Source organism: Mytilus californianus, unplaced genomic scaffold (genome assembly GCF_021869535.1).
Source record: "Mytilus californianus isolate M0D057914Y unplaced genomic scaffold, xbMytCali1.0.p SCAF_2, whole genome shotgun sequence".
Lineage (NCBI taxonomy): Eukaryota > Metazoa > Mollusca > Bivalvia > Mytilida > Mytilidae > Mytilus > Mytilus californianus.
Window position 1 is genome coordinate 77,103,814 of NW_026262668.1, and position 25,003 is coordinate 77,128,816.

The 25,003-nt window shown below is 31.8% G+C and overlaps 1 protein-coding gene across 1 annotated transcript in view; it reads left to right on the top strand.

Annotated features, from left to right (window-relative positions):
* LOC127728233 (deleted in malignant brain tumors 1 protein-like) overlaps positions 1-23,555 on the top strand; it is a 48,654-nt gene extending 25,099 nt beyond the window's left edge. Inside the window, exons 4-9 of the mRNA XM_052235480.1 lie at positions 1,901-2,063; positions 2,221-2,435; positions 9,636-9,829; positions 14,992-15,395; positions 18,455-18,759; positions 21,098-23,555. Of these exons, the coding sequence (XP_052091440.1) occupies positions 1,901-2,063; positions 2,221-2,435; positions 9,636-9,829; positions 14,992-15,395; positions 18,455-18,759; positions 21,098-21,831 (2,015 nt within the window). The 3' untranslated portion in view covers positions 21,832-23,555. The remainder of the gene's footprint in view (positions 1-1,900; positions 2,064-2,220; positions 2,436-9,635; positions 9,830-14,991; positions 15,396-18,454; positions 18,760-21,097) is intronic.
* The last annotated feature ends 1,448 nt before the right edge of the window (positions 23,556-25,003 follow it).

Consider the following 25,003-nt stretch of genomic DNA (forward strand, 5'->3'; position numbering starts at 1 on the left):
TGTTCAAATTTATATTTTTGGTTTCTATTTTATATCTGTTAGGCAGCAATCTAAAAATCATTAAAGTGTTTGTGTTTGTCATATATGGTAAATTTTAAATATGTTTAGGTTATCGAACCATATATATAAACCGTTCTTTATTCACATTTGGCAACTGATAAGGTATATACAATTTTAGACAATTTTGACTATTTCCTGTCCAAATCAGAGTGATATCCTTCTATTTTTTTATGTCAATTTCTAGATGATATATCCGATTGGGTTCACTATATATATCATATAAGATGGTGTAGAAGTAAATTATTACACATTTTAAACGGACATTTTTTTCTTGTTCAAATTACCAGATGTATCAGATATTTATAAAAATAATTACAGTTGGACTTAAATCTGCTGTAAAATGTTTTTAAAGACAATGGTTTCCAAAAGTTAAATGTTTCACTTTATATTCAGAATTCAAGTTCTCTTGTTTTCAAATTAAAACAGAGTAACTGCTTTACTAAGTTTGGCTTTCTATATTTTTTGGTACGAGGACCAGTTGCTATCACTTGTAAGCCTATCCATTAAAATGAATAAAATGAGTATCTAATCCGAGTATCAATGCAATACTTATGTTCATGCTTTATAGATGTGTAAGCTGACAAAAGTGCACATCAGTATGCACATCAACCCTCATCACAGGTAATACACTTCTGTATTTTGTGACAAGAAAAAAAAACCACGAGTCCCCACGTAAATTCGACAGGTTTTTTAAAAAATCTAAACTGAATAAGAATTTATGTCTCTTGAAACCAACAACGTGCACATTTACTGTACTATTCAGAAGCACAACGGTTGATTGGTATACTCCCGTTTGATTAATGAGCAATAGGTATCATAAAAGTGCATTTGGTTATTCGAAGACAAGCTCAGGTATTGTTCAGTTAGAAAGCGTTCAGATTGTGAAAGTCAGTTACCCCATACAAGGATTTCGGCATGTTCCCATGACACTACCTATTGAAAGGGGCACTAGCTACGAGATATATAAAAACATTAAAATGTTGGTTTTTTTTTTTGTCAATCATTAACGAAAGTGAAATAGTGAAGTAATAATTCGTTTTTAGCAGCCAGTAACGTTTTGTTGAAAAAGCTAAAAAACATCGATGATGAGTTTTCACTTGCAAGTAAATAATTCGACTTCATTGAATCCGTATTCATGTGACCTTCAATTTAACTCATTAGCTAGAGATGAGCTATTAAAAGGAAAAGAATGTCAACATTGAAAATGAAATAAAAGTAAATCATTTGATTGAGTAATGACTGATTCGATCGACAAAAACTCAAAATTATACAGCTAAAAACGACGATTAACATATATTTTTAACCTATAATATGAAATGAAACAGACATAGAAAAAAATCTAGTTGCACGAATTCGCTATCTATTTATATCTATAATTTTGTTTATATCGCTTATATGACCGTCGGCAGTCTTCGGAGGTCAACTTGATAGTTAATTAGATGTCGTCTAGACTAAAATGCACACGAAACGATGATAAACTTTTTCGAGCCCATGCCTTGTAAATTGTTTATTTTGAACTTTTTATAGTTTGGATATGCGTTTTAGTATGTTATAAATCAAATATGAAAATTTGAGTCAAATTGGTGAACATGAATTTGACAGCCAATGTCCCTTTAAAATCGATTTGAAGATAACCGATGATAACATAATTTTTATGAATACGGTACGGTCTGTTTTTTCATTTTTTATTACTTGATATTTATGCATTACATGTTTATTTTAGTACATGACTTCGCTTTGCAACATATAAACGAAACTGTAATGTAAAAGTCTCAATAAACATGAGTTGAGCTACTTTAAAATGTCATTAATTATCTTGTACAATTTTCTATCAATTCAGGTAATCCACAAGTCGGAAATCTTAACACACGTCTAATCGGACCAGACAATTTAATCGGAGTAGGATTTGTAGAGATACTGAGAAACGGTCAATGGGGATCGATATGTGACGATCTCTGGGGAAAACAAGATGCTCGGGTTATATGCCATATGTTATGCTTTGAGTAAGTTGACGAAACAAAATATATATTGTGACAGTGTATTATAATATAAGTGTCCGTAATAAAAAGAAAAAAGAAAACACGGTATCCAACCACCCCAAAACGAAAACATTAAATGTATAAGAGAGAAACATTAACAGTTAGTTGTCTTTATTTTCAGTCCTGCCATTGCTCAAGCAGGTGCACCTATAGATATTGATCATGGTAAAGTTAACGTAAGCGAAAGATTTCATCTCGATGATGTAGAATGTATCGGTAATGAAACTGACATCGACCAGTGCAAAAACTCTAGTTTAGGAAATCACAACTGCGACGTCGCACAACAGGAGTATGCCAGCGTTACTTGTATAAAACTTCAGGATACACGACTAGCCGGTAAGATCGTCTTATTACTTGATAAAAATATAAAATATCATGTATGACGTTACACAAAAAGAACCCTCCATTTATTCATTTTTAAATATCTGAGCTTGTTAAGTCCAGGAATTAAACGATATTGGTTATAACATTTTGAATTTAGAAAAAAATATCCGAAAATTTTACAGTAGAGCAGGAATAAAAAAACTTAATCATCCTTCTTTACATGGACATAATGTATTTTTAACTTAAATGTTTACAGTTCATCAACTAAAACTGATACACAAAAAGGAGTAAAACTTTTATATGGACGAAATCATAATTAATAAATATATCGTTTCCCGTTAGAAATTTACAAATTAAATAAGTAAATAAGTTTTTAAGTAATGTATACATCTCATTAATACATGTAATCCAAACAAGTCTAGCATTAAAACATCCTTTCTATTTGTAATTAAATGTTAGATCCAAAGCTTGATTAGGTTCTGTCAATGTGTTTGTGATATTACATCAAATATTTTTTTTTATTGTTTTATTTCCTATGTATGATGTTTAAAACCAAACGACCAATAATATTACTTAATAGTCGAAATAATTGAAAATAGCCATGTACACTGATTATAATAAAATGATTGATTGGTCCATTTATTCATTGGTGTTAACTCTACTTTCAGCACTATTGTGCTATTTCGTGGTGGTCAGTCTTTATTGGTGGAATAAGCCGGAGTGCCCAGAGAGAATCATCGACCTTCGGTAGAAAAAACTGACAATCCTAGTCAATTAAGATTAAAGTCCAGCGCAACTGCCACGTGCGGGATTCGAAATCACAACCTCAGTGTTGACAAGCTAGTGATATAGTAGTTCGACTTCTTAGACCCACCCACCACCGATGCCCTTATCAATAAATGTTATTAGATGTTATAAGTAATTAGTTACATCTACCATAGTTTGTTATTTAGAAAGTAGAAATAATTTTGACGTAAGAAACCACAAACACAGATGTATTTGTAACCCTAGGCCTCGGAACACATTTTATTTAAGAATCAATGTATGTTTTTCGGACAGCAATTCTCGCTGTAATCTTAAGGTGACAATGATGTCGAAAGTATCACTTTTATCTGAAACAATTTAATACATTATAGGGAGTAAACATAATTATTTCAAATTTAACGGTATCACGTTTCAGGTAGACACAAGGTCTGATGAATAAGTTTTTTTTTTGTATTTACTGTTGTATGTTTAATTTTCTTTCGGTGCTCTTCTGTGCTTCGGATGCTTGTTTCTTGAAAGGTTTCACTTTGTGTACTGTAACTAATAATAAAGTCATTGAAACCCAAATAAGCGCATCTGAAATAAAAACAAAACAACTTCCAAATATGATAAAAAAAAATCCCTTTTTCCATAGTAAATCACAAAAACACTAAAAAACAAAAGCTTACGTAATTAATGATGCATGGAAGTTTTTCTCACCATATTTTTTGTTATTTGGTATTATGAAAGCACATTCGATATATAAATATAATAGCATGAATTCGAATCCCGGCGAGGGAAGAACATAAATGTGCCTTCGCAAATTTGCAGAGTTAACATTGTTATGCTGATATTTACTTCTTTACAACTTGGGCACTTCCAGGCAGGGTACCAACAAATGCGACTAAGAGCATATACAATGAATAGTGTACAATGACATTAGATACACATAAGACAATATCATAGTTAAAACTCGATACCCTTTAAAACAAGTCACCTTTCATGAAAGACATAACAGCATTATATAAGATAAAATCTCAACATTTAAAGATCACAGAAATCTTAGTGCACACGCAAATCACAGTTAGCTTAATTTTCTAAAATCGAAGACCTGTAAGTGTACATTTCACTCAACATCTTTTTTACTAAAAGTGTCCACATGTTTACAAACATTTGAATCTACATGATAAAAATATTCACCCAGCAGTATGTTTATTTTATCGTAGGACGGTAACTCTTTGAAGCAAAAGTCAGGGGAGTCAGTACTTAGGTACTCATTTATATCGGCAAAAATACTTATTTTGAATAGGGGTATATTCAGAACATTCGAGTATGAAGTGTTCCACGAACTCCTCATGCATAATTACATGAACACATTTGACAAATGGGTGTCTCGCTCAAATTCATTCTATACAAAACTTGATAGATTTTGATCGATAGATTTCAACGCATTTAGAAAAATGTATCTGTTGAAAATCAGATATCTTTTTGATAGACATTAGAATATGATTTTCAGGTAAAAACTCTCTGAAAATGCTGGTGAATTAAGTCCTTTTAACCAACAGATCAATTTGATTTGTTCTCAAATAAAAACAATTGGTAGACCTCAATATGAAGTATCATGTTTATATTGTACAGTTATTAATGTTTCTCTCTACCTGCTTACACTTTCTACCATATATTTCTTTTAAGTTGACATCTGTTAATCATTCGTGAAAAGTTATGTTGAGCCAGAACACAATCCATGCCGCCACAATTAGTTTACAAATAAGATAATAAGGTATAATTGCCAGTGAGACAACTAACCACCAGAGAACAAAAAATGACTTAGATTTAAAGTAGGTCAGCGTACGGCTTTAAACAATGAGCGATATCCATACTGTATAGTGAGCTATATAGTTCCCCGAAATAAATAAAAAAACGTGAAATGATTCAAATGAGGGAACTAACGGATGGTTTAATGCTAAAAAGAATAAACGAAAAACAAATACCATATGCGAACATAGACAGCCACTGAATTATGAGTTCCCATCTAGGGACATGCAATCAGAATATGGCTGGGTAAAACATGCTTAATATGCGAGCACTCACCCTTCTCCTTAACCAGGTTGTCTGCTTTATCTGAATCCTAAAACAGCAGTTGCCGTCTATATTTGTCTTATCTCAGATCTCGTTTGTTGCCTACTTTAGACCATAACTTTTCACCCAAAATATTTAACTATAAACAAGCATTGCAGGACCTTGATTTAGAAAAATACTTAAAAAACCCTCTGACACATGACTGTTTCCAATTGCCTTATAATAACAGCCCCTCTGGCCATGTTATTACTGGGGACGTAAACATAATTCAACATGAAAATCTCCGAAAGGTGATTTCTCATGGTCCTAAGTTTAGAGAACCCAAACACATCAATTGGAACCATAACTTCAAAATAATTATTGATTCCATTGAGAACTACGCTAGAGCATGGGCTAAACGAGAAGAAGTTGAACTGGACACTTTGGACACTTGTTACTGGAACAAAACAATCAGGTCTCTGATAAAACGTCGCATTCATAAGTTGAAAAACTGTGTGAATGATCGACCAAAGTCCGTTTTCAGAGACAAAGAGGCTGTGAAATGTCTATCATCTCTTCATGATAAGTATGTTGTTGTTCCTGCGGACAAAGCTTCAAATAATATTGTCTTTGTATGTTAATCGTACTACTACGAGTGTCTTGTAAAAGAATTAGGAATAAATGAGCACTCGGGTAATACCACATACAAAAAAATATCATTTGACAAGGATGAGATTTTGGCGAATCATAAGTCCTTCATGACTTCAATGAACATTGCATTGACAAACAAATTGGAGGACTTACCTTGTTTGTATTGGATACCTAAGCTTCACAAAATTCCGTACAAACAACGGTACATTGTCGGCTCATCTGCATGTTCGACTAAATAATTGTCCATTAGATTGACAAAAATTCTGTCAGCAGTGAAAGAGGGACGAAATATACCAGAGGGACAGTCAAACTCATAGATCGAAAACAAACTGACAACGCCATGGCCAAAAATAAAAAGACAAACAGACAAATAATAGTACAGATGACACAACATAGAAAACTAAAGACTAGGCAACACGAACCCCACCAAAAACTGGGGGTGAAAGAGGGTCTTCAGAAATACTGTGAAACTGTTTACTCGCGTAGTGGTATTAACCATATGTGGATTTTAAAAAACTCTTAAGAACTTCTGGATAATTTTAAATCTCGATCTTTTTCTGAAATTAGTTCTATCAAAACTTTTGATTTTTCAACCTTGTATACCACCATTCCCCATGTGAAATTGAAAAATCGTCTAAAAGAAATAATCTACAATACTTTTCAATATAAAAATGGTAGCATACAGGTTTTTTTCGTCCGCTTTAATTTCTGATTCACCATAGACGTTTTGAAGTGCTAAACTGAAATTTATTCCGCGAACTTTGTGTTGTATACCTAAGATAGCTGAACTGGTGTATCACAGAACGTCAATATATTCAATGTCTGAAAAAAAACCCGATTGTACTTATTGACAAATCCTGTAATCTTTCGATCGAAAAATAATCTTTCCATAATTGACCGCGACCTGCAAAAATTTAATATCGCCGCGACATGCACTTTCCTGCTTAAAGTCATATGAAATGAAATGAACCAATGCATGCATATATACTAAACTAAGTCTTCTAAGCACTTTTTATTACTTTTATTACAATAAAAGCAGTAATGCATATAAAAAGAATGTCATTCAGTGAGTATTGATCTCAAACTTTAGCTTCTAATTAATCTTCCGGTTTGTTGATGAAGTTTACTGGATAAAAAAAATCGACATTGACAAACAATCAACACAGAATCAGGGATCATGTGAAAAGTAAGTGAGATGATAGTGTGATGTCATTTTTTTTTTCTTCTATATTTTCCATGCGTTTGTTTTGTTAATTAAGGTAGCTCTACAGTCTAATGAAGATTTTTTAGTGATTTTTTTTATCACATTATTTTAAAGTTTTTATCCAATTGAACAATTTGTAAAAATCCCAAAGTCATTATGATGTCACAACAGGGAGTAAATTAATAATTAAATTATGTATAAAGCACATGGCAAACACTTTATATATACGAGCATATGGGAGGAGCTAACCATTCAATCATCTGTTGATACCAAGTGTCCAGCTGTTAAAAGAAAAATAATGTGGTCTTATCTTATTATGTTGCAATCAATCTTAATTTACATAATAATGGAGGTAAACAAGGAAAATTCAAAAGAGAATAAAATGTTGGGGGGGGGGGGGGGACTAAAATCTTAAGTGAAGGCATATATTATAGATATAAATATGCAAAAGTAGCTTAAACAAAATTATGAATGCCTCTAACAAATTGATTTGTCTCTGAATCTGACACCGGCAACAATCCTTATTCTAGACAAATCACCTCGATAAAAGTTTTTTTTAACTTGTACTATGAGAAGTATCAGTTCTATTTTGTAGAGGACAGTAGGTAGTATGAAAGTATTTTTGTATTGCAAAGATTTAAGTTTCTAGTTAATTTCACAGAACCATGTTTTTCTTTTTAAACATTAATAACAATTATTATTTCATAATGAAAATTATGTAAAATATTGATTGTATGCAACTGATCACTATTGATATTCTCTTATCTTATACAGTCTGGACAGGGGAGGAGCTTTGGCCATATTTCATTACTACATTAAAGATGGTGGTTAAATCTGTGACGTCAAACTCCCGCCATATGCTAAATTAATGTTGTTGAGGGATGGACAGTGCACAAATAATGCAAAATTTACAGCTTAGGTGTATAAAAGACACAAACTGTGTGGTTCTAATGATGAAATAATGGTGTCAGAACACTCCTAGGGTTTTCCCAGAGGAATGTTTATATCTATTTTGCATTTATAGGGGTTCAAAGGGGGATATTCAGTTTTAAGGTGATTTTTCAAAACAATTTTTCATGGGAATTGTAATCAAAAAATGAAAATAGAATCTCTATAGGTGCCCCCTTTAGTTTGGCTCTGATATATGTGATTAAAGGGAGTATTTTCTACAAAACTGTGTCCCAGTTTTGGATAATTTGTTTCTGAATGAATTTATGGGTCTCCAAAGATGAAAGGTGAAATGATGTTTGGCACTTAGCAGTTGAATCAATACATCTTCTAATTAGAGACATATATCAAAAATCGGAGATACGTTTTGTAGCTTGTGCGTGGTCAATTAAAGGGATTGATGAAAACAAATTTTTACTACCATTTGAAATGGATGTGCTATTTCCATCCAAATAGGGAGAGCACATTTTGGTAGTTAATGAGCTATATTTTTTAATTGATCATACCAAAAAACAAAATTATCCCTAGACTAAGAAGGAATAATATTGCAGCGTTAAACTGAGTTAAAGATTATAAAAATCCATTGAGTAGTTATTGAGAATTTAATCTTTAAAGACTGTTGGTTGGAGTCAGAAAAGTCTGACTGTAGTGCTACCTTAAACATTGCCATAACAGTTATTAAAGGATCTGGTGTATTTAATAGTTTTTTCAGTATCAATTTACACTATTTACCTTCCAGTGCATGTTTGATTACATTTTAATCAAGGTTTATTCCTCGTACTGGTGATGTGCTATTACCGGATTTCTATCGAGAGGTCTCGTGGTTAAGGTCACTGCAAACGGAAAAGGCATTGGCAAATTAGAGTATCGGAAGACAATAGTTCAACAGCAGTACATTTCTGTAGATTTTAATAAGAAAAAGGATTTTCATTTACAATGAAAGACCATGTATACTTGTTTTATAGTAAACTTTGCCATTCAAGAATATAAAACACATTTAACTTTTTATTTAAATTTGAAGTTTCATATAACTTCGAGTAAATTACATTCAGATATTTGGTTCGTCTCTATTTTCTGTACGGACAATACACGTCTTGTGCCTCCTCTCGTCCTCTCGTGATAATTCTTAACAAATTTACGTCTGACAAATTCTATTACTGCTATACGCCTGGACATGGAGGACAAAATTACCACCTCGCCTCTAAAATTTTCCAGAAATTCAAGAATTTCCAGAAAATCAAATCATATGCAAACATCTCATTGGACCATTTCACAAACCATTTACAAAATACGTGATGTTTCCCCCCTAATTGACAGTGAATAGGCTTGTCAAATCAAATCTTAAGGACTCGATAAAATTGATACACCACTTTGCTTCAGATAAGAAACAAAATATCACTTGTTGTGCAAATATAACTTATTATCTTATAATGGAAGATTAAATAGTTACTTCAAGCTAACAAGTAGTGGTTTATTATCTCTACTTAACATTTCGGTAAGTTTTACTACTATTGATACAAATGCTTGCAACTACTATTATTTTCCATAATTGACATTCTCATGTGAATATCACATTGACCTTTCCTTTTGTTTTGTTTTGATTTCAGCACCGATTCCCGATTTGTATTGTGCAGATGGAAAATTCAATATTCAATTTAGTCGTATACAAGACCCTTATCTGAAAGAGGAACATTTGTCCATCTTTTCTTCTTATATCGGACCTTGCAATATGAAAATGAAAAATTCTACTAATTTTATAACAGTAACCATACCGTATACAGATTGTGGAACAAAAGTTATAGTAAGTATAGTCATCAAGTAAGCTAGAGGGTATTTGAAAAAAGTGTGCAAATTATGAGTTGATCTGTGATCTCTCGTTTGGTGCATCTTTTTATATCACTTATTTAAGAAAAACGGCGGTTAAAGTGATATAATTGTGTTCGTTCGTCCGTTCGAATTGTCGTTTGACCGCATTTAAGTTTTGTTTTCTCTTATAATCAGTGACCGGATTCTAATGGATCAAAATTCATACAAGTGAGAGGTTTATCTAGCTATAAAACCAGGTTTAGTCCACCATTTTCTACATAAGAAAATACCTGTACCAAATCAGGAATATAACAGTTGTTATCCATTCGTTTGAAGTGTTTGCGCTTTTGATATTGCCATTTGATTACGGACTTCCCGTTTTGAATTTTCCTCGGAGTTCGGTATTTTTGTTATTTTACTTTTTCTATATAAGAAAATGCCTGTACCAAGTCAGGAATATGACAGTTGTAATCCATTCGTTTGATGTGTTTTAGCTTTTGATTTTGCCGTTTGATTACGAACTTTCCGTGTAAATTTTCCTCGGAGTTCGGTATTTTTTTTATTTTACTTATTCCATGCCTAATGACTATTTGCACTTTCTATATTTTTAGGGGAACATGGTGTTTTTGCGGATTTTTTGTTTAATTTGTAACGAATGAGTCAACGACAAGCAATATTTAGGTTTATAGCCATTAATCCTATAGACTCACAACTTTTTATTGCAGATTGTTTTTTTGTTGTTGAGAAGAACACTAGTTTTTCAATTTTTGTACCGCCGCGATAAAGCGTTTTGTGCTGATGCGGCGTAAAGCAATCAACAATCAATCAATCAATTTTTGTAATGCTCAAATCTGTTGTCAGTTTTTTGTTTAGTTTTGATAATTGATTGTATCTGAGGGAATCACTATTTAATATTTAAAAAAAAAAGGACGTTGTGAATTGTAAAATTAAAAACAAAACTTCTTTGACACTATCGAAACTCATCAAACCAATCTTGTCATGATGGATCCTAAGGGTGTCAAGATTATAGTTTGTGAATTATATTAATCATCAATCAATATGACTGACACGATTAAACATAGGATATTATCAAGTAATTGTCTAATATCTTGAATGTCGTAAAAGCAGAGGAAATCTTATAACAGATATACGTTCATAATTTCAAGATCCACCTACTTTTCATTTTCGTCAAAATCAGATCAGTACTTTTAGAAGTTATTGTCCTTAATTGACGATTTGTTTTACGCATGACAACATTTTTGTCTTCTTTCCTGAAAACTGTAATAGATAAACAGAAACTGTAAACATCAAAGATATTCTGCAATTAAAGATCTATAAAAATACTAAAATGATGAAATCAATAAATGGATCACCAAGAGGAGTTATTTCTTTTTAATGACAATTTTGTACACATTTAAGTGCTTTTGCTTTCTATCTTAAAAAATATAATAGATAGACAGAAACAACTGTAAGCAGCAGTGCAAATCTGCAATAAAAGATCTACACAAAAACTCGATATGAGTTGTTGCCTTTAATTTACTATTTTTTGTACGAATATTCCCATGTTTGCCCATAATCTGAAAAATAAAAGATAGACATACACTGTTAACTGTTATCTACAGGAATGAAAAACGACTGAAATGATAAATTGGCCCATTATAGGAGTTATTGAATTACATGTCTTTTTTTTTTAATTTTTTAAATTTTTGTCTGTAATCATGAAATTTGTAATAGATGACAATAAATAACAATAATAAGAAAGAGAAACCAAAAATACAAAATCTACAGAATGTCTATATGACTGTAATGGTAAATGGACCCCTTTTATGAGTTATTGGCTTGCTTTTTTGCTTTTTTTTGGTCTTCAAAACTATAACAGCTACAAAATTATTACCAATATCAGATTTACAAAAATATAAAAAAAAAGAATCAATTTTTCGACTACTTAAAGTTATTGTCAAATGACTATAACCATTAATCCCCTTAACGTAGGAGTAATTGCTTTTAAATTGTAATTTTCGAAAAAAAATTTGAATTTGGACTAAAAAGTAGAAATATTATTGCACTTCAGTGTTTCTGTTGTTTCGTTGTTTCCTCTTATAGTTGATGTGTTTCCATCGGTTTTAGTTTGTAACCCGGATTTGTTTTCTCTCAATCGATATATGACTTTTGAACAGCGGTATACTGTAACTGCCATATCCAACTAAGTCAGACATCACGTGACTTTTGTGACGTATACTAGCCGCCATTTTGTATTATATTGCCCCATATAAAATGCATAGGTGCTTCAATAAAGTTTAGTTTTCTCATGAACCTGACCCGTTTTCTAACTTTTGCAAATCAATCCTTGATTTTCAAACATATTTCTATCAAACAATGTTGGTCCTAACAGTTTAATTTTTGATTAAATTCTGTCACTGGAGAATCGTAAAAACATGTACTTTTTCTCGTTATTTCTCCGTTGACTCAATGCTAAATGTACCGATACCCATGTCTACTTGTATAACAAATAAAGAAATTCCGTTAATAAAAATAAAACTTTGCAAATCGATTAAGTATATTCAAACATATATCTGGCGAAAAATACTATTTAAAACAGTTTAATTTCTGGGCAATTTCGGTCAAAAATCGATTTAAAAAAGTGAATATTTCGGGATTTTTCAAAATGGCGGATGATGTATATGGAAATGTTGCATCAAATCGAGGATTTGTATAGTAAGACTTTCCTTGATTTAATTTAATTTTCATGTAGAATCTCTGATGTTTCTGTTATTTTCTTTGGTGATATTTCGATATGATTGATTTCAAAATTTATTGATTAAAAAAATATTATTTTAAGTGTGACACGGGAACATTTTATTTTGACAGATATCCAGGATATACTGTTACCAGAAAATAGTTAACAATAAAATTTATAATAAAATTTTTTCTCTTCTTTCTTTTAAAAGGTTTTTTTCCTGTTTTCTGTATAATTTATCTTTCTTTAGAAATATATTTATACATTCCTTTTACAACAAAAAAATATTTACGTCCCAAGAGAGAAAAAAATCCCAACATTTATTATAGATAAATATTCCATACCTTCAAAATCCCATCACTTGACGAACAGGTGAACTCTGACTTTGGATGTAATGTTACATAACAATATATTGTCAGGTAGACGTGCAAACCAAAAGCAACCAGGTGACATTAAACATCCTGTGTATACATGTATTACCAGAGTTTAAATTTTGTGATATACAAAAGTTTTCATAACTGTTCAAATAAATATCTTCTCTTCCCCGTTTCAAACCAGAAGAAGTATGTATCATAATAAACTTTAAGAAAATATGAATATTATAAAAAAAAATCTTTAAAAAAATAATTTTTGCTTTAAAAGATAATCAAACTAATATTTATGTTTCTATAATTATTTTAAAGAAATATTTTGATTCAAATTTTAATTTAAATGAATTTTGTATTATTTCGTAAAAAATTAAACGAGATTTCATTGAATATGATGTTATTATTTATTTTTTTAATTCAATATTTTAAGCAAAATCCAGGCATTCAATAAATCGATATAAAGTTAAACTTGTGTAAAAAAATTTGTTATTGTATACATTTCAACAGAGACATATAATACAATTGCTCTGATTTCAACAACATTGTATACCCGACAATATTTATCGACAGAGTTAACGGTCCTGAACAGGACTGATATAGTTGGGTATGCTTTATAGATAGAATTTCAACTGCCAAAAACTATCAGCAATACAAGATCTATAAACAATAATGTAAAATTGTGTACATAATTGTTGTCCCTTTTCTTTAATGTGTATCATTTTATTAACTATTGTCTCAGTGTTGTCGTCTCCATTTCTTTATTTTTTTCTCACTCAAAATTCCTTTCAGGCATTAAATTACAACTTTAAATCAAATGAACGCCTAATCAAGTACGTTCGTTGTTCTATTCTGAATGCGACGGAGTTAAACATGCCGAGTTTGTGAATAATCAACCCTATCCCTAATCTGGGACAGTGGTGTAACAGCACAACATAAAAACACACTATAAAAATTAGTTTTAAAAGGCTTATCTCATCAGATCGATACAAAGCAGAAAAAAACATCAAACAAAGACATGGTTGGTAGCAAGATGATAAGGCTTTCTCTGACTTTCCATGAACCATTACCATTATATATTTCTTGTGTCACCCTTTCCATGATCAACAAGTAGGATAAGAAATAACAACATTACATCCAATGTCTACTTCTTAAACTCTATTAGACCGATTTAAAATACGATTAGCTTGCTTTTTCATTGATTGCTAAGCGTTTGCACGTTCATTTTCAGTGACCGTTTTCGTATCATTAATTTTTTACGGAATCTCATCTAATGTACAGTTTTTATTTTTTCAAATGGAACATGAAGTTGCGTTCACTTCTTAGTATTGATATAAAAGGCTAAAATAACCCCAAACTTGTTGAGTTTAACTGCTGCATGATTTTCAAAAGATATTTTTAATTGAAAAGAGTTAATATATTTTTTTACAAATACCCTGAAATATGATTATGGAATTTGTAAAAAAAAGATCTTAATTATTTCAGTGATTTTGTAAAATCCCTAATCAATATCAGACATTTTATAATATCGCTTATCAGTTCAGTGATTATACATAATAGAACCCTTAAAAGAAAAGCCAAATTTATTTAAATCCCAACTTTGCATGCATGATTTGGAACCTAAGTTTCTAAATGCTTTCAAAATTTATATACGGAGAATTTGACATGTTTAAGAAAAATATGAATTAATTATGTCGGAACCGAAGCACTGACTTCTGAGCTGATGATACCATTTGAGACTAACAGTCCACCAGTACTGGAATCAACCGTTTGTTAAAACATGAAAATAACAAATAATAAATTTGGTGCGTCCGTTGGGTAATCTAAGGTTAATAAGACTCAGTAGTTGAATGTTATTATTTATATAACTGTTAGTCATCATATTTTTCAGATCACATTATTCATCACTTAGACATTAAGTGGTCAATATTTGCTTACTTTAAGATAAACTGAATCATTCCATCTGCGAAAAAATATTGTAATATTATGAATGTCTTCTGTATGTCATAGGTAAAGATGCTATTATTTTAAAAGTACTTTTCTTTATTTTTATAGCTGAATGTCACTGAAATTATTTATCTCAACACTATAAAGTATGACTACACACTGGTTCAGGACGAGGTTGGAGGACAGATTGTCCGTGTAAACACATACAAAGTCGAGGTTTGTTGCATTTTCCCACGTGATCTTGAAATAAACAAAGGATTTACTCTCCTTCCAGAGAGCATTAAGAAGAAAGCACCTGGAAATTTCAGTATAATAATGACATTCTACAATGATTCGTTTATCACTTCTTTAAATGAACCAGTGGAATTAATATTAGGTCAATGGTTAAATGTTGCACTGAAACTGGAAGATACTGAGGGCCATCCCGATCTTAAACTTATAGTACCAAACTGTACAGCAAGACCGACCGACGACCCAGATGACCCAGTTTATTTTAAGTTATTTAGCGAAAAGTAAGTTTATTATTTCAGTAAAATACAAAACACACAGTATTGTATTTTGACGTATTCTACCAATAACTTCTCCCATGGTATGACATTATATATACAAGTACACCGAACACAACTGAGTTGTACTGAATTGTACTTTTACTTAGTTTCGTTAATTATCAACCAAACGTTTTTTTTTTAAATCTAGCTAAACACAAGGCTACATCTTAACTGCGCAACGACTTCTGGTAGCCGCTTAACATTTAGAACATGGGTTAATGATTTTATTGTGAATCTTGATATTCATATAAATGTATAGAGTAATTAATATTTCTTTTTATACAATAGGAATTCTGACAAGGTTGCTTTGCATGTTGAAACAAACTAGCATATATAATTATTATTAATCAAAAAGTGTTAATTAACAAGTATAATGTTTTGTATGAGTCAAAACATTTCCAACTGATTTTAACAGTTTGTTCTTATGTTGGACTGTCCCAGGTTAGGGGCGATTGAGCACGTACACACATTCTTAACCTGTTGAAAGTGTTGAGGCTGTAATTCAGTTGTTGTAGTTTGTTGCTCTCTTATATATTTGTATCTTCGTTGATTGTTTTCTCATAAATCAGGCCGTTTTTTCGTATAAAATGTTTCACATTAGGTCATACCGGGCACTTTACGTAGATATAAGAAGATGTGGTATGAGTGCCAATGAGACAACTCTCCATCCAACTATTATACGATATGATTTTGCTCATAGTTGGAGACCTTATGGTGCTTTGCACTTGCATTTATCTGTTTCATTTGTCAATTGTTAAAAATAAACTACGACAAAAACTCAACATTAAAAAGAAAGTTGTAAAGATTAACCGTCTCGACATATAGACACAACACAACACAGCAAACAATGCTGTTTTAAATGAATACAAACTACTAGTATCAGAACTAAAACTAAAGTAATGCTCCTACCGAAATCATAATACAATAGATGCTTACCTTTCGTTAAGCAATTTATCACGAAATATATATAAAAAGTAAAATAACAAAAATACCGAACTCTGAGGAAAATTCAAAACGGAAAGTCCGTACTCAAATGGCAAAATCAAAAGCTCAAACACATCAAACGAATGGATAACAACTGTCATATTCCTTCCTATGTAGAAAATGGTGGATTAAATCTATTTTTATAGCAAGCTAAACCTCCCACTTGTATGACAGTCGTATACAATTCCATTATATTGACAACGATGTGTGACGAAACAAACAGACATAATAAGTAAAAATGTCAAAAGTAGGGGTACCGCAGTCAACCTTGTGTCAGAATCGTAATCACTGTAAACACAAACAAATATTTAACAAAGAAACACAAAAAGGCATATAGACAAGGCACATTAGCAAAAATGAAAGACAAGAATACAAAAATTTACCATAACAGTAGAACACAATGACGGGATGTATAAGTACAGAGCCACGTCAAATGGATATCACCAAAAACAGACTAAACAGTAAAAGTCATATACATAAAGACAATTAAAAGAATACTATAACACGTTATTTAGATGATAAACAACGTCAGTACCCAGAATGTATACTTCAACACCATCGTGTATTATTTGTGAAGTTGATACGGTTTATCTATCAACAAGGTCTTGGTACCTTCCGATGAACTCTTTTAGAAAAAGGACGTGACGTTTTTTTACCTACCCTTGGTTCGTCAACTTTCTACCCAGACACTGGTGACGTTTTACGAAGTCTGAGTAGCAGTTGCAATCTCTTGAATACCGAATAAGTTGAGAAATATATATCCCATATGCAGGTGAAGTTGGTATATTGCTACTAAGGTGGGGGAAAATGATAATTTCAAAATTAAAATCGTCTTGTTTGTCATAAATTCTGGTACTGATAGTGGAATATGTCATTGCGGCATAAAATATGAATGGCAATTTTCTTAATGTGTGAACACTGGTTTGACCCACCTACTGTAAAGTAAGGTAATTATCGGTCTATGATGGAAATAAGGAGATGACATTTTTTAAAACTTGACTCGTAGGGTTAACGTGGGTATAGACATATGACTTTGTTTGTCATAGATTCTTGTACAGAGATTACTGCGTATGTCAAACTGGAGGTATAAGTCTAAAAATGAGGCGGAAGAAGCCGTGTCTGTTGTTTTTCTTTTTAATTTTTAGTTCTGGGGGATATATTAATGAAATCCAATCAGAAAAGTTTGTTTTGTTAATGGAAAGAACATCATCAATATATCTGCATGTGAAATAAAATGATCTTGCTTCTTTGATCTTCTTGTTTTTAACAAGTGTATGAAGGAACTCCGACCCATATGAAAAGACGAAGAAGTCGACAAGGAGAGACGCACAGTTCGTTGGCATAGGAATGCCGACAATTTGTTGAAAAATATCGGATAGGAAGTTCTTGATACAAAAAACCAATAAGGACAAATTCACTGAAATACACATAGGAGGACACGTTTATTTCAAATTTGCATATTTTTGTGATCATTAAGCTTCTACGAAAATATAATTCCTATTGTAATTTTTGTGGTCTGATGTTGAGTTATATATTAAATTGAAATGTTCATTTAAGAGGATGTATAGCAATCAATATTCTTAATGTATTTATCCCTTTTATATATAAACCTAACCAAAAAAAAATCGAAATTTTTTTACAGAATTGGTGGCGTAATATTCCTATCCCTTTTCCTATATCGACCAATGCGTTGTGTCAACATATCTATTCGCAATAAAACAACTACGCAAAAAGAACTCCAAACGGGGCGAGTACGTATGAGTCGACTGGGTAAATAGATTCTGCTATGGATGCATCATCGGAAGTCATTCAAAGTTTAAATCAGAAGACCTCTGTAGTTGTAACCGTCTATGAAATTAAAAAACATTAATTTTGTTTCTTATTTCAGAATTCTAAAGAAAATTCCTGATGTTAGGTTTACAAAGTAATCAGTTGAAAAACATCAATTGAATGTACGTGTGTGTCATTATTTTGTCGGTCTTCTGTGTTTGCTTTTTTGTAAACATACTTAAATATTTGTATTTAATTTCACGTTGCAGGTGTGCTGAAGATCCAACTCTTGGATTCTTTCCTTTGAATTCCACTACGTTTGGATTCCGCTATCAGACATTTAAATTTTATATGTCCAAAAATGTTTATATTCATTGTAACGCTTGGGTATGTCTAACGACAGAGAAGAACCACGACTGTGATCGAACCTGTAACTTGACAACCTCTACCGGTAGGAGAAAGCGAGATGTTTCATCCAGAGATGTGTACCAGTTGATGAGTCAGCCACTGAAATTTAAGCAACTTGGAGATAACTCACTGATAGATCGAGGAGGTGGATGGCAGGTCGATTTAGGTAAGAAATGATAATGGCTGTGAACATATAAAAAGGCAATAAACCAAGGGGACAAGCAAGGTCGAAAAGACCCGACAACATAATGGCAAAAACGAAAAAATGACAAAAATACATAGAACAAAAAGTCTACACAACGCTTAAAAGAAAACTAAAGAATGAACAACACAACCTTACTAAAAAATAACGTAAGTATTTATTCAACTGTAAAATGGCAATGATAAAAAGGATCGTTGCGAAGTCAGTTATTTGTGACATAACAGATCCGTCTAGAATACATCGATTTTCCTTTTCCTTTTGCATTTGCATAATGATTTCTATGTTAGTTAATTGGCTTTTTTATATTAGCCTTATGTATTTAGTTTGATAATATGATTAAACACAATATGTTTCAGGTTTCTGATTTGTAACCTGAACCGATTAACTCACAAACTAAATAAAAGTTCGAAGGACATATATGTTTAGATTTTGAGTTAGTGATCCAGTTAACACATCAATAACGTTCCGAAGAAATGGGTTTAATCCGTATAATTCTTTACTTAAACATTTGTTGTTTTTTTTTCAATTATAACTTTGTTGGAACCCCAATGTTCCATGCATATGCCGTGCACGAATATATTACGGTAACATTAACATACTGTGTCATATGCTATGAAAGTAGTTTGGGAAAAACTGGATTACGTTTATTTTTAAGAGGGGTAGAATAATAAGTTTTTACTCATCTTTTTTTTATGTAGTTTGATATATATCAGACATATTTGCATAACCCACGCCTACATCTCACTGGAATAACTGCTTTTTTATACCACACGGGAAAAAATGATTTGACCTTATAGTCTTCGCTGTGTACGTCCGGAACACATGCTTTAGTTATATTTGCTTAATATAATTGAAACTTATACCTATAGAATATGATTTCAGTGTCAATATGCCAAAGTTCGGGGTCGTTCCAATGATAGATGTTTTTTTATATAAAAATGCCTTTTCTTATGAATTCTTTGGTTTCCCTTGATTGATTATAATTACACTGATACTGAAAGAAGCTTATTAATTATGGGATATATAGATAAAAGTTCAAGGTGACTTCTACGGAAAAAGAGGTTTTTGGGGAAAGTTGTTCTTGGATGAAATTGTTAAGTCCTTAGTTGGTTTACAAATAAGATTTCTAAAAATTATGCTTTGAAAAAAGTGGAAGATCCTCGGTTTTAACGTTAAAGTTTAAAGTTCATAATAGCTAAATAAAAAATAACAATATGGAAATATGAGGTGCAGTTTTTGTTTCTTGGTGATTCCTTCAGGTCAAGAGATAGATTTTTTTTGGGGGGTAAAAAAATAGTAAACGGTTGAGGTCACCATTGAAATAGTTTCTGTATATCAGAGTTGTTAAGCAGGCATTTTAACACATGACAGTCATCTTTAGATTGAAATTCCTCCAGAAGCTTGGTTTCTAGATGAAATCTTTTAAAACAAAACTGTTTGTTATTTTCGGCAATGTTTAGGGCACGTGACCTAATAGCAGAGGCGGATTTAGGGGGACTTTGTGAGGGAAATTTGGTTGATTATATAGGGAATCACTGAAGCATGACTAAGCGGGCCCCCTCTTGTGACAGTCAGTGGGCCCCATCCCCCTTATGAATATTTCTGGATCCGCCACTGCATATGTCCGGTGGGCTAGCTGGGTTCCGGGGTAATTCCTGTTACTTTTTTTCAAAGTGGAACCCTTAAAGTTTTTTCTTAATGTTGGAGATCTGTAGCCAGCATTTATATCAAATAAAGTTTCAAAAATACTATCACTTCAGGTATACATTTGAGCATGTCGGGGACCATCCATCAATGTGCCATTCGAGGAGCATATGTTTATTTTGTAACACTTTGTTTTGATGAGGAGGGGTGTTGGAAAAGCTTTTTACAGACCCATAGAAACTGGGAAAACAAATATTTATGACTTTGAGTATAAAACCATGTAAATAAACTCATCACAGATACCAGGATTTCAATTTAGTATTTGTGCCAGACGCGCGTTTCGTCTACAAAACACTCATCAGTGACGCTCGAATAAAAAAAAGGGTTTAAAAGGCCAAATAAGTACGAAGTTGAAGAGCATAGAGGAAGCGACATAGGTTGTTTGTTGAGATAATAAAACACCATGGAATCTGATGTAAGATTTGAACAATAAAATAATATTGCCACAAATACTAATCAAAATTAAAGGCCGTGCGGTGATATATGGTTGTTAACTTCTACGTCATTTGGTCTCTGGTGAAGAGCTGTCTCATTGGCAATTATACCACATATCATTATTTTTATAATTAGTACATCAAAATTAGAATATTTATTTCAGCTACAACACAACGACCATCTACGTTAAGTGCCACCTCCACCATGAATATGCGTTCGACAAAACCATCAACACCTTTATCAACAGTAAACCCAACTGGAACAACTAGTAAATATATAAAAGTTATAGATGTCGGATCATCGACACCAGATGCTTTTTCTGTAACAGAATCAGCGACGATGAAAAGGACATCAACACCATCCCAACCAACTAAATCACAAACTAAAGTCCAGATACCGACCACAACAAAACAAATGGTGTCTGGATCACCAACAACTTGGAATGGTTTGACCTCTACAATAGTAAAACCAAATATTTCACACCATGTTAAAACGAAAACTTCAACTTCTTCTCCGTCTAATAATTCATTCAAGATGCACAATTCTACCATAAAACTGCAAACAACTTCAACAACTAAACCAATGGTTTCTGGTTTACCAACATCTCGGAATGGTTTCAACTTAACAACCGAAAAGCAGACATTTCAAAACAATGATAAAACAAAAACGTCAACACTTTCCCCGCCAAATAGGCCAATCAAGAGTGACAATTCCGCTGTAACAACGCAGGTTAAACTAATGACTGAAAATATCAAGAATGTTCCTGAACCTAACAAACTTTATTACGGCGGTTTTGGTGGAAAGTTTACTATTTTGTCTGAAGCTTCAAGGCCGCATGTGTCTACTTATGCTGTGATATTCTCGATGGTATGCGGGTTATTTTTAGTATTGCGTTAAGTGTGATGATGAAAACATGTTAGACGTATTTGTTAATTAATTTTTATGTGAATATGAGGTTACTCTTATGGTTGAACAATAATTATTAGACATGTCCTTTTTTGTGAGCAACTTAGTTAATTCATGTTTGTATGATACCAGGTATTACAACATTATCTTATTAATACCAAAGGGAATGAAATCAACTTTCAGATTTTGGCTTCGTAAAAGACTGAAGAGTCTTTCAGGTATTTGGAAACCTATCTCATAATGTATCATTAGTTCATCTTCGTAGAGGACTGTATTTTTTATCGTTTACACTTAATATTATCCTTATTTGCAAAAGGTTATCAAAGTATATATTCTTCTTGTCTTGAAATGTTTTAAATTTATTTTAAAGCACACTTAGTGTAAAAATGTTTCTTTACTTTATTGAATATGTATCTTTTTTTTATTTTATCTTTAAGTGAAAATGAATCTGACTGGAAACTAATAATTTAGTAAATTAACTAATTAGATTAGCTTTATCATAATATCATAAAATAACAGAACAAACCGACTAACTTATTGGGGTTTTTAACGACCTTGACTGGATAAAAAGCCCTCGCACGGTCGGTAAATCAAACCCAGGGTGGTTTTTTACTACCTTGACTACCCATTAGGGTCAGAACAAAATCGGTCTATATCTTTAATAAAATATACACATTTTAAGAAAGGTATGTGATTCATTTGTAATGCTTTTTCTTTAAATGGAGAAAATTACCTGTTTCATCTTATCATTAAAAAGAACATTTTTTTTAAATACAGAATTTTTGTATGATTCAATTTTTTTCAATTTTGCCAAATAAGGGGAAACAACTCAGATAACCTTACTTTTACTACCAAAAAGGTTTGATAAATTACACCACTTTCCGCAAAATATATTTTTGTATATTTTTAGTATATTGTTCATAGAGAGTAACAGACTTTTTTTTAGAGAAACACTTTGTGCTGCAATTAGTTACAGGTTGTTCGACAAATTGACTAGAATATGAAACTCAGTAAAAGAGGAACTATTCAAATTATTTGTGTTTAAATCGATTATACCTTTAACGTTAAAATCCAAAATTATTAGCATCCGATTTTTAAACTATTCTATACAGAAAAAACGGATCAATATTGTATAACTTCAATTATTATATCAGTAGACTATGGTACGATTTCTCAAGGATTTATTTCTGCTGCTAGACACCAATGTATGATGTTATTTGCCAAATTTCTTTAAAACCGAATCATTGTTCAGGTGTTTTAAATAACGTTATCTTTCGGAAAAATCAAAGATGATAAGAAAAAAAGAATCAATTTACAGCTTAAAAATATATTGTCATTAATTCAAATTTTGTGAAATTTGATATATACCCATCAATTATGCCACCCTATAATTTAGTACGCCAGACGCGTGTAAAAATAAGTCAAATGAATTGAATTCGAGTAAGACTTGCTAAAAAGATTTGCAACATGACAAATCACTAGTTATTAAGCAACGTTCAGTCCGTTCGTAGTTTTATGACTGATCCACAGCTGTAAATTTAGTACTATTTACTAAACACTTCGCATGCAGTTTACTAAGATTTTTTTAGTCTACTTTAGGACTGCACAGTAGTTGTCATTTAACTGTAATACCGAATTGTCTGCAAAGCTTCTGAACAGAAAGCAAACGACAGCAGGCGAAATGACTGACCAAATTAAAAAAAACAAAATATGAACGGTATCTTTACTTCTTAACTTTTAAGTTCAAACATTAAGGATGATATTGATATCCAAATGACAAATTTAGACAAACAAATTATTAACTAGTGTTCGGTACACCAAATAAGCCGTAACTATATCTGATATAACGATAATCGAATTAATACTGATGCATTAGCTGTCAAAAAGAGCGGGGAAAGATACTTAAGGGATCTTCAAACTCATAAGTCTAAAACAAACTGAAAGTGCCATGGCAAAACACGACCACGAAAAGACAAACAACAGTACACAAAACACAACATAGAAAACTAAAAGACTGAGCAACACGAACCCCATCAAAAACCGTTGGTCAAATTTATGTTTACCAATTTGAACCAAATTCTCATATTTGATTTATAACAAACTTAAACGCATATTCAAATTACTAAAAGTCCAAAAGAAACATTTAACAATGCATGAAATCGTTTAAATGTATCAACTTTTCATGCCTATTTTAGACTAGATTCCATCTAATTATTCATCGAGATGATCCTCGAAGACTGCCGACGTTCATGTAACCCAATAGTAACATATATATGAATAAACAGACAAACACGTGTTTTCGTACAATGACAATTTTTCTAGGTCTGCTTGATTTCATGTTATAAATTAAAAAAAATGATGTACAGTATATCATCTTTGTACCTGCATAAGAATAATTTTTTTGTGGGCCGGATCATTCAAATAAGTTTTATTCCTGGTGTCTCCCTGTTCCACTTTTCAATGTTGACATTCTTTTTTTTAATGAAAAAAAAACGCATGCTAAAAAATTGCGCAACCTTCTCCCCTAAAGGTCAAATTAAAAGTTGCATGAATACGGTTTCAAATGAGTTGAATTATTGAATTTCCAGCCAATAACACATCATTGATTTTTTATTTCATCTTATTTGGACGAAATTGAACAAAACTTACTGTTAAAAGCGAAATATTATTTCTACATTCCGCTTTAACAAATATTTGAAACAACAAAAATCATATTTTTATTTTTTGTCTAATTCGTAGATAATACCCCTTTAAAGGTTTCTCTTATTTTTTCAAGTGATCACTGACATTCTTTTGGATATCAGATATTATCTTTTGAGTTCATTGATCTTATTTCACAATCACTCTGTCTAAATCCATCAATTTGAAACACAACTTCAAATTCTTATGAATTCAGTTGATGATAAGGCCAGGCAATGGGTTTAACGCGAAAAAGAAGACGTATATACTCTTTTCTAATGGGTTGAGGCAGTGAGGTTGTTGAAATAAATAAGAAGTAAAACAATGAGTGGGTATTTGAATACACATGCTACATCGATCTTTAAAGACCAAAATGTTGGTAAGCACCTGTTCTTCCTACATGAAAATATGTTGTTGTCCCTGCAGATAAAGCCCTAGACAACATAGTTTTTTGCGTGTAAATCACGTTACATTAACTGCTTGA